Source organism: Pecten maximus, chromosome 15 (genome assembly GCF_902652985.1).
Source record: "Pecten maximus chromosome 15, xPecMax1.1, whole genome shotgun sequence".
Lineage (NCBI taxonomy): Eukaryota > Metazoa > Mollusca > Bivalvia > Pectinida > Pectinidae > Pecten > Pecten maximus.
In genome coordinates, this window is record NC_047029.1 from 12,512,918 (window position 1) to 12,524,638 (window position 11,721).

The 11,721-nt window shown below is 42.7% G+C and overlaps 1 protein-coding gene across 1 annotated transcript; it reads left to right on the forward strand.

Annotated features, from left to right (window-relative positions):
• Positions 1 to 299: 299 nt before the first annotated feature.
• LOC117344353 lies at positions 300 to 4,359 on the forward strand. The gene is made up of 6 exons (XM_033907093.1): positions 300 to 511; positions 2,302 to 2,425; positions 2,795 to 2,881; positions 3,104 to 3,256; positions 3,684 to 3,752; positions 4,151 to 4,359. Exons 1-6 carry the CDS (start codon positions 484 to 486, stop codon positions 4,194 to 4,196), a joined length of 507 nt encoding a protein of 168 aa, XP_033762984.1. The 5' UTR covers positions 300 to 483; the 3' UTR covers positions 4,197 to 4,359.
• The last annotated feature ends 7,362 nt before the right edge of the window (positions 4,360 to 11,721 follow it).

Sequence of the window (11,721 nt, forward strand, 5' to 3'; positions counted from 1 at the left end):
TGGGCGATTACGGCCGACGAGAAGTTTCTGACAACTACCTATTAATCAAGCAGATTTCTTGTTTACTGGTCAGTTTACGCATAATAAATAGCTTTGGACTATAAATGCAAATGTTAGCCGGGACTGGAATAGAAATATCAAAACTTCAAAATAAATGCATGAATGCAATGAAATGATGCTATGTAATGGTTACAGATATAGGTACGATGTCAATAAATATTGTATCTGAACTAACACCCATAACGTATAAGAGTCTCCCATTGGGGCCTCTTGTTTGTCTGGCTGACATGCCCTGTGCTATCTGATTGGCTAAATTTTATTCGACGTCATCAGCGTCATCTTGTTGACGTTATCCGCTGGTATGGGTCGGGTCAGCGATCATTCGGGGGTCTATAAATACCGACAGTAACCCAAGAGTAAACCATAACCTTACTACTACAACCAAGAACGGACAGCACGGAACCTGCCGCTTTTAACAGCAAAATGACCTCCTTCATATCTGCTTATATCTGTAAGTATGGACAAATTCTATTAGCATTTTAAGTATATATATTGACGATTCTATTAACATTTTTTTAAAATTAACTGCATATACCTGCAACGTATAGATTATAAAAACAAACAAATACATTGTACTACGTCTTAAACTTGTATTCGAAACTGTTAACATTTATAAACTTTTGGACCATATTTGAAATTATGGCAACCTTGATTGTTACTCTATAAGTGAGTGTACTGAAATCTATTTTCCCCATTTGTTCATGTTTTTTTTGTTTTTTTTTTCGTTTGAAACCTTTTTACCGTAATAACCATGTCTGTGTCGGGAATACAATAATATTTGAAAATCGCTTTAATGATGGCTATTGTCTGACACTACCTTTCAGGTGTCTGTCACCTGTGAGTTACAGAGGTGCAGCTTTATGTTTAAAGTTTCAAAAAATTGTTTTGAAAGAGCCATTTTTTTTAAGTTCAATACACTATTAATATATACAGTAAATGATGAACTAGTCTCGCTTGGCAACTTCATCAAGTTTATAAGCGACAGTCCAAACTCTGTAAGTTAGTACCCATTCTTATCAATATATGTATTGCAGCTCTAAATATAATAACAGTTCTTACTGTAATTACAGTTCTAAATGTAATTACAGTTCTTAGTGTAATTACAATTCTTAATGTAATTGCAGTTCTTAGTGTAATTACAATTCTTAATGTAATTACAGTTCTTAATGTAATTACAATTTACAATTCTTATTATAATTACAACTCTTTTTGTAATTACAGCTCTTAATGTAATTACAATTACTAATGTAATAAGCGTTGCGATCGCTACAATTAATTACAGTAGTACAAGAGATTATTACATAATGATAATTACATTATGATAATTACATTGTGATAATTACATTATGATAATTACATTATGATAATTACATCATTATGATAATTACATTATGCGTTGCGGCTGCTACACTTATGGTACTAAACACATCAAAAAACAAGTTCATTACAGTAAGCGTAGTAGTCTATTAATGGTAAAGATAGATATGTTTATAATCCACATTTTATCAGTTTACGAGAATAACATTATCACTGTCATAGTTGACCGTGTCTCAGCACGCGTGACACAACTGTCGTCTTTTGGATATTCTACGTGTGACAATGTAAAGGCGGGTGTATTCCTAATTCCCAAACAATAGGAATGTGTATAAATACCGATAAGTGTTGATCGATAATATGTGCTTCTTTATCATTGTTTCCACGTAATGTCTGATTTGACAGACACATTTATGATAGATATAGAAGGCAGATGTATTGTACACATAATACATACCTAAGATTACTAAACCAGGGTGATTGTTATTTTCTTATTTTTTTGATTGTCATAAATACATTTCACAACACATTTATATCTAATATAAATTCGTGATTAAACTCAGGGATTTGACACAAGTTAATTCAACATGATAATCACTCGTTTCCTATTTAATGTGTCAATCTTATTAAGCCATTTTTTTCATATTGAAATACTTGTACATGTATATAATTACAGGTGAAAAGATGACTTAAAAATGTAATCGAAAGTCTAAGCCACATAGACGCTGTTTCGACGTCTTTGTAAGCTTAGCTGTACATGTACAAATACAAAACGCATGATTTTTATTGTTCGTAACGCACAAGTACGGACATGATTTAATGTATTGTCCATTACAAACTAAAAGCCTTCTTTTAGAATTTATCATCGACACATCTTTACATTGCTAAATGTCAAAGGATCGTATATATTCTGACTTTCTATTGCAGTTGTCTCCCTTGCCATTGCTGCCGTTCAGTGCCAGCAATTTGAACCAGAACGAACGTGTCCCGAGTTTAGGTCTCGTTACGAAGGCGAGAATCTCGTCATATCTCTTGACGATGAGTGTGACATGTGAGCAACCAGAATTTTATGTAAATTAAAATATACCGGAAGTAAATAAGTAGTTTCCGGTCATTCACATGATGAGGTTAACGTAGAAGTGTTTTTTTTTAAATACTCATAGAAGTAAACTAAGTAAATCAGTGTGGCGATGTAGGCCAGGCTTTTCCTTTTTCGGCAATGGCAATATATTTGGCGATCAACAGTCAAAATGTTTGAGTTTGGATTTTTCCAGACAAGCGTAAAAATAGGATATTTTCTTTACTGCATATCACACCATAATCAATTAGTGTTGTATTAAGACACCAATCGACAATATGTTTCAACGAAATCGTTATTCCATTGAAATAATAAAATATATTCGTTCCATTGTAAACCCAGGGTCGTTGGTACACTTGATATTACCGGGCTGAGTGGTTTGGTTGCGGGAGTGCCAAACACCGGAAGTGGACTATTCACACCTGTCAGGTAAGTTCGCATAAATAAAAACCAAAAAAACATTTTAAACATAAAATCATACCGACTGTATCAATTCAGTCAAACTGAACATTTCTATGAGCTATTAAAAAACTATAGTTATTATATTTCAAAATTTAAGTCTTTAAGTGTGTTGCAAACCAAACGATCACACTTATCGCAATGGGAAGTACAAGTCCTGGAATTATAGAATTTATTTTTTATGTTAAATAGAGGATTCCACATCCCGACCGTGACATATAGAAGGCCCCAAAACTTGATGAACACGATCCGCCAACAAGCGCCCAGTCGCATGTGTCCTCCATACACTGTTCGGTACCTTGGACCCCGTGTCGTTTTAGATACGGTCCCCAACACTTGCCAAAAGTAAGTACATGTACAGTACACTGTATTGCAATGCATCCTGGGAGGGATTGGCTACATCGGTCAATTCCGTCAAGGCGTGATTCCAAGTCTTGACGGAATCAGCCGAGTACGAGGGTCTAATTAATTCCTCTTGTAGTGGTTTGGAACGGCTCTATTCTTACGTTTCGTTGTAGCATTCAGCGTTACATCAGAAGATAATTTAAAATTAACAAACTGAATCCAGTAAGTCGATCCTTTAATCGTATTTGTATTTGTACTTAGTTCTGAAGAAGTAATACTGATGGACATGTCATATACATATATTCGCATTTCCCTCGGATTTTCCGTCGTAATGTTTGATTATTTCCCCGATTTTCCGTTTGTCAAAAAAATGACGGAAATGCTGAAGAGGTCATGTTGTACTATAATCAAACTTTGGTTCTCACAGGGTGTTAGGAGTGAGGACTTTCCAGTCCATGATATCAGGAGAGGGATCTCAGGGACGTCTAGGCATGAGGTGAGTAGGACCAGTCTGTTTATCATACATACACACACGCACTTTTCAGGTTTCTTGAATTGAGAAATTGTTATTCATTCAAGATCATCAAGAACAAATAGACATTAAATAAATCCATGTTTAAAATTGAAAAAAATCAATTATCCCAAACAAAAATGGAGGTTTTACCCCGATACTTTAAGTTTACCATTGGTCACAATGTTAAAATTCAGATTTTTTAAAAAATTATTTTGCCTTCAATGTGATATTTTCTAAAAATATTGACCATACTGTGGATCTACCAGTTTAATATGCTTTTCTTGGCTATCTGCTGTGTCGCTCTTTTTCACGTGATTAATAAGAGTTGTCGCTCTTTGTCCGTCACCAGGAGAATAAAGTTGAATACCATCTTATTTCAGAATGGTTACCAGAGCGGTGTTTGAAAACCCCACACGATGGGTGTAAATAGTCAAACGGAGGGATGGTACATACCACGGACAGATGGACAGACATGGTTTCTGGTAAACAGCAGCAAGAAGATTATTCATCATGAAAACGAGAAATCCTTTGTGTGAAATCCATTGTAGAATTTCATTTCTTATTTTTAATAAATGTTTATTATCATTGCTTTTAGTCCTTATTTGCTTTTCATTATCAACAAAATTCACATTTATATATAACTCTCAAATATAAACTACGATAAACCACAGTCCTTCTCACAAGGTTGTGAAATTCACAGTTTTCAAAAAGCAATATGAATAGTATTCGATACCAGCATACTGTATGAAATACCGGAACATGCCTTAAAATTTTAGACAAGTTGACCCATGGTCTATGACCTCACACCCCGGGATGGGTCCGGAACAAAATGTTCATATCATCAAATTATATTTCATTATGTAACTAACAAGTTTGTGACGTTTTATCCAGGGAATGCTCCGAGACTTTGCCATGTAGATAACCTAAAAATGAAAACCTCAGTCAGTGTAATACGAAGGGAAACTCGTCAGAATCACAGTCTTTGTGTCGTTTAAAGATTGATTTAGCTTATTTATTAATGGCACTTTGTCTTAACGGAATAATGGTTACATCTCTCATTTACACATAACAGACCATCTACGCTTCGTTGTGAGCTAACTGTTTGATTTACATGACGGTGAGTGAAAAACAGAGGACGCTTGCTTTTGTGTAACACCTGAATTTACATTTATCCTTCATTTCAATGATCTGGATGAACATCTTTCTTTTTTATCATACATTTTGCCATTGTTTACCGATTGCTATCGTCGAATGGTGATCTAAAGCTAGTTTTTTACAGCTTAGTATTAAGTGGGAGCTGGAGTGTTCATTAGATGCTGAATCGGTTCTCAATTCGAGTTAACTCCCTTCGTACGTATCGCAGAGTGAGGAGATACTAACGCTTTAGTGAATACTACCTGTACAAGTAAGAGGAATAGATAAATATACCTGCTATCCCTGTCATAGTGTAAGAGGCGTCCTGTGGGTCTCGGGTGGGATAGGGTGTATCGTGCTGTAAGTCATAAATGACGTGTAAAAGTCTCCCTCCTCCGCCTTGGATAATAGTGGATCTCCGTCATATTTAGTTTCCTATTTAAGGGATAGTAATCTTTCCTTTATCTTCTTTCTTTCTTTCTTACTTTTCTTTTTTATGCTGGTGTCCCCATTGACACCTTTCTCGCAAGACTTGCTCATATGACCATAGCTGTTTGTGTCTCCCTAGACACCCGTCCTCACATGGCCATAGCTGTTGGTGTCTCCTCTAGACACCCGTCCTCATATGACCATAGCTGTTTGTGTCTCCCTAGACACCCGTCCTCACATGGCCATAGCTGTTGGTGTCTCCCTAGACACCCGTCCTCACATGACCATAGCTGTTTGTGTCTCCCTAGACACCCGTCCTCACATGACCATAGCTGTTGGTGTCTCCCTAGACACCCGTCCTCACATGACCATAGCTGTTGGTGTCTCCCTAGACACCCGTCCACACATGACCTGGCTGTTGGTGTCTCCCTAGAAACCCGTCCTCACATGACCTGGTTGTTGGTGTCTCCTAGACACCCGTCCTCACATGACCTGGTTGTTGGTGTCTCCTACGCACCCGTCCTCACATGACCTGGTTGTTGGTGTCTCCCTAGACACCCGTCCTCACATGACCTGGTTGTTGGTGTCTCCCTAGACACCCGTCCTCACATGACCTGGTTGTTGGTGTCCCCCTAGACACCCGTCCACACATGACCTGGTTGTTGGTGTCTCCTAGACACCCGTCCTCACATGACCTGGTTGTTGGTGTCCCCCTAGATACCCGTCCTCACATGACCTGGTTGTTGGTGTCCCCCTAAACACCCGTCCTCACATTACCTGGTTGTTGGTGATCCCCTAGACACCCGTCCTCATATGACCCTGGTTGTTGGTGTCCCCCTAGATACCCGTCCTCACATGACCTGGTTGTTGGTGTCCCCCTAGACACCCGTCCTCACATGACCTGGTTGTTGGTGTCCCCTAGACACCCGTCCACACATGACCTGGTTGTTGGTGTCCCCCTAGACACCCGTCCTCACATGACCTGGCTGTTGGTGTCCCCTTAGATACCCGTCCACACATGACCTGGTTGTTGGTGTCCCCCTAGACACCCGTCCTCACATGACCTGGCTGTTGGTGTCCCCTAGATACCCGTCCACACATGACCTGGTTGTTGGTGTCCCCCTAGACACCCGTCCTCACATGACCTGGTTGTTGGTGTCCCCCTAGATACCCGTCCACACATGACCTGGTTGTTGGTGTCCCCCTATCGTCTACACATGACCTGGCTGTTGGTGTCCCCCTAGACACCCGTCCACACATGACCTGGTTGTTGGTGTCCCCCTAGATACCCGTCCACACATGACCTGGTTGTTGGTGTCCCCCTACCGTCCACACATGACCTGGTTGTTGGTGTCCCACTAGATACCCGTCCTCACATGACCTGGCTGTTGGTGTCCCCCTAGACACCCGTCCACACATGACCTGGTTGTTGGTGTCCCCCTAGACACCCGTCCACACATGACCTGGTTGTTGGTGTCCCCCTTGACACCCGTCCTCACATGACCTGGTTGTTGGTGTCCCCCTAGACACCCGTCCTCACATGACCTGGTTGTTGGTGTCCCCCTAGGTACCCGTCCTCACATGACCTGGTTGTTGGTGTCCCCGTAGATACCCATCCACACATGACCAGGTTGTTCGTGTCCCCCTAGATACCCGTCCACACATGACCTGGTTGTTGGTGTCCCCGTAGATACCCGTCCTCACATGACCTGGTTGTTGGTGTCCCCCTAGACACCCGTCCTCACATGACCTGGTTGTTGGTGTCCCCCTAGATACCCGTCCACACATGACCTGGTTGTTGGTGTCTCCCTAACGTCCTCATATGAACCTGGTTGTTGGTGTCCCCTAGATACCCGTCCTCACATGACCTGGTTGTTGGTGTCTCCTAGACACCCGTCCTCACATGACCTGTTTGTTGGTGATCCCCCTAGATATCGTCCACACATGACCTGGTTGTTTGTGTCCCCCTAACGTCCTCACATGACCTGGTTGTTGGTGTCTCCTAGACACCCGTCCTCACATGACCTGTTTGTTGGTGATCCCCCTTGATACCGTCCACACATGACCTGGTTGTTTGTGTCCCCCTAACGTCCCCACATGACCTGGTTGTTGGTGTCCCCCTAGATACCCGTCCACACATGACCTGGCTGTTGGTGTCCCCCTAGATACCCGTCCACACATGGCCTGGTTGTTGGTGTCTCCCTAGACACCCGTCCTCACATGACCTGGTTGTTGGTGTCTCCTAGACACCCGTCCTCACATGACCTGTTTGTTGGTGATCCCCCTAGATACCGTCCACACATGACCTGGTTGTTTGTGTCCCCCTAACGTCCTCACATGACCTGGTTGTTGGTGTCTCCTAGACACCCGTCCTCACATGACCTGTTTGTTGGTGATCCCCCTAGATACCGTCCACACATGACCTGGTTGTTTGTGCCCCCCTAACGTCCTCACATGACCTGGTTGTTGGTGTCCCCCTAGACACCAGTCCTCACATGACCTGGCTGTTGGTGTCTCCTAGACACCCGTCCTCACATGACCTGGTTGTTGGTGTCTCCTAGACACCCGTCCTCACATGACCTGGTTGTTGGTGTCCCCCTAGATACCCGTCCACACATGACCTGGCTGTTGGTGTCCCCCTAGATACCCGTCCACACATGGCCTGGTTGTTGGTGTCTCCCTAGACACCCGTCCTCACATGACCTGGTTGTTGGTGTCCCCCTAGATACCCGTCCTCACATGACCTGGTTGTTGGTGATCCCCTGAACACCCGTCCTCACATGACCTGGCTGTTGGTGTCCCCCTAGATACCCGTCCACACATGGCCTGGTTGTTGGTGTCTCCCTAGACACCCGTCCTCACATGACCTGGTTGTTGGTGTCCCCCTAGATACCCGTCCACACATGACCTGGTTGTTGGTGTCCCTCTAGACACCCGTCCACACATAACCTGGTTGTTGGTGTCCCCCTAGACACCCGTCCTCATATGACCCTGGTTGTTGGTGTCCCCCTAAACACCCGTCCTCACATTACCTGGTTGTTGGTGTCCCCCTAAACACCCGTCCTCACATTACCTGGTTGTTGGTGATCCCCTAGACACCCGTCCTCATATGACCCTGGTTGTTGGTGTCCCCCTAGATACCCGTCCTCACATGACCTGGTTGTTGGTGTCCCCCTAGACACCCGTCCTCACATGACCTGGTTGTTGGTGTCCCCTAGACACCCGTCCACACATGACCTGGTTGTTGGTGTCCCCCTAGACACCCGTCCTCACATGACCTGGCTGTTGGTGTCCCCTTAGATACCCGTCCACACATGACCTGGTTGTTGGTGTCCCCCTAGACACCCGTCCTCACATGACCTGGCTGTCGGTGTCCCCCTAGACACCCGTCCTCACATGACCTGGCTGTTGGTGTCCCCTAGATACCCGTCCACACATGACCTGGTTGTTGGTGTCCCCCTAGACACCCGTCCTCACATGACCTGGTTGTTGGTGTCCCCCTAGATACCCGTCCACACATGACCTGGTTGTTGGTGTCCCCCTATCGTCCACACATGACCTGGCTGTTGGTGTCCCCCTAGACACCCGTCCACACATGACCTGGTTGTTGGTGTCCCCCTAGATACCCGTCCACACATGACCTGGTTGTTGGTGTCCCCCTACCGTCCACACATGACCTGGTTGTTGGTGTCCCACTAGATACCCGTCCTCACATGACCTGGCTGTTGGTGTCCCCCTAGACACCCGTCCACACATGACCTGGTTGTTGGTGTCCCCCTAGACACCCGTCCACACATGACCTGGTTGTTGGTGTCCCCCTTGACACCCGTCCTCACATGACCTGGTTGTTGGTGTCCCCCTAGACACCCGTCCTCACATGACCTGGTTGTTGGTGTCCCCCTAGACACCCGTCCTCACATGACCTGGTTGTTGGTGTCCCCCTAGACACCCGTCCTCACATGACCTGGTTGTTAGTGTCCCCCTAGACACCCGTCCTCACATGACCTGGTTGTTGGTGTCCCCCTAGACACCCGTCCTCACATGACCTGGTTGTTGATGTCCCACTAGACACCCGTCCACACATGACCTGGTTGTTGGTGTCCCCCTATACACCAGTCCTCACATGACCTGGTTGTTGGTGTCCCACTAGACACCCGTCCACACATGACCTGGTTGTTGGTGTCCCCCTATACACCAGTCCTCACATGACCTGGTTGTTGGTGTCCCCCTTGACACCCGTCCTCATATGAACCTGGTTGTTGGTGTCCCGCTAGTCACCCGTCCACATCTTGACGTTCGGGTTTAAAGAAAGCACGTTGTCCTTATAATGTGATCATGTGGGATGTCACACTAGGGTGTCTATGAGTGGCATTTCAGTATGATGACACTATAAAAATGTCTGTCAGCGGCACCTTCCTTCGTGGACATCTATATCGCTCTAATGTCTCACAGGCGACAGTCATCGCAAAACCTTTGCTCTGAGAATCTTGGATTAAGATATGAATTAATGCATTTGTGGAGATAAAGAAAGTTAAAAATTAATCTCAACTTTAGATTTGATATTCTAACGGTTAAATCCAAAATAGAAAGCCATAAGAAAATATAAAGAAAATATTCCAACACGTGTTCCAATCATCATTCCTAGAGTCTAATGATTGGTTTTGAGGACTTCTCCAGAATCTTCATCCAAAAACAGCTACATGTAAGCTTTGGGAAGGTACGTCGACGCCAGGAACTACAGCTGTAGTTCGTGGTTACTTGTAAAAAAAATCCAGCTGTACTTAATTGACATCGGTGAACCTGCATTAATATGACGCCACGTTGCTGGTAGATGTCCCGGAATAAGTCTTGCTAATATGGAATCAATCACAATTTCTTTTTGGCTGCTATTTTCATAACAATTGAAAATAGCAATGTATCTGGGATGGATTTAGGTCTATTTCCACTTTAAAATATCTCCAACATATTTCAATATTCATATGTATTCCTGAGTATTAAATCTTAAGAAGTAAGTCAATGAAGACCTTCGATTTAGAAGTAGACTCTGAAATTACAATACAATCACTTACTAATGCCTTATGATGAAGCTTTATACAAAATGACCGCAAAATTTATCCCAAGTGCATTAACAGTCGCGTCTGTGCGTTCAAACAAGGGTCGTATTTTTGCTTTACATTGTTTACTTATTAAACAAAATGACTGTTGCGTATTTGTAGACTATAGCAAAGCCTTTGATAGAGTATGTCATCAGAATTTATGGTACGGACTTTAGAAAAGCGTTGTTAGTGATAGACTGTAAAATGTGTTGAATGTATTAACAGTCGCGTCTGCTGTTTCGTCGGAAAATATTTGTGGACTCTTTATGCCAGCACTGCGCATGACAAAATATCCACTGTCATTGAAGACAACCAGTCTACTTCCTTCGACCGATTACCCAACAACCTCTGAGTCTCCAGTTTATGATCCAGACTTCTTTGTTCACAAAATATAGTAAAAAAATGTGACCGGTCAATGGCCTAATATCATGACAATGTGCCCTTTTTATTGAGAAGATGGCGTTTGAAAATTCACATTTCACCTCTGTGACCTTGACAGGAGGACAGTAGGTTAACACGTTAGAACATTCCAACATGCTAATTTTCTTATATAATGATCATGATTTTTGACAAGATGCTATTTGGATATTTTGTTCCAAAATAGTTAATTACCTCTCTGAATGTATATATTTTATGTGTTATTATTTGCTACCCATTGAGTAATATTCACTCCTCTCAACTTACAGCTCGAGCACGAGCTTGACCAGTAAAATGACACCTCATTAGCATAAAGTTTTCATTGGCCAGCCTTTAGGCGCCTTTTTGGAGTAGCGCCTTCCATTTTTTTCTCTCCCTTCCATTTAGAACCCCTGAGGTGTCAGGACAGATACCATTGTATCTCCTTTCTTGAAAAACCCACCCTTCCCTCCCTATTTGAGACTAAATATGTATGAAATTAATGATGTTCCCTCAATGGTTTAAATAAATAAGTTTAGGTAATTTTTGCTAATGGCGTCACATAAACTTTGTACAGTATTTTTCAGTTGCTTAATTGGCAATAATGTATTTAACGTATTGAATTAATTGCATTTACATGTAAATGATTTAACTATACAACTATTGTTCGATCTGATAAATATTATGTGTCTAGGAATGAAAGGCTGCTTGTGAGTGCAGAAAGTGAAGGATATTATAATATTAAAAGGTATTGTAATCTGTGTATAGCCCTTTCACCTCCTTTCATAGGTATTAGTGAATATTGATGGACTTTTAATACATTCGAGACATTTGATCTGGGGTGAAAGGGCTTTTTGTATACTTTATGAAGGGGGCTGAAGATACACAGAGGGAAG

What these genes read in the sequence shown, in the direction of transcription:
- LOC117344353 (XM_033907093.1), top strand. Translation starts at nt 484, where the DNA reads ATGACCTCCTTCATATCTGCTTATATCT. An exon ending in GGACTATTCACACCTGTCAG is followed by an intron (nt 2,882 to 3,103) that starts GTAAGTTCGCAT and finishes TATGTTAAATAG; the next exon opens with AGGATTCCACATCCCGACCG. An exon ending in GTCCCCAACACTTGCCAAAA is followed by an intron (nt 3,257 to 3,683) that starts GTAAGTACATGT and finishes TGGTTCTCACAG; the next exon opens with GGTGTTAGGAGTGAGGACTT.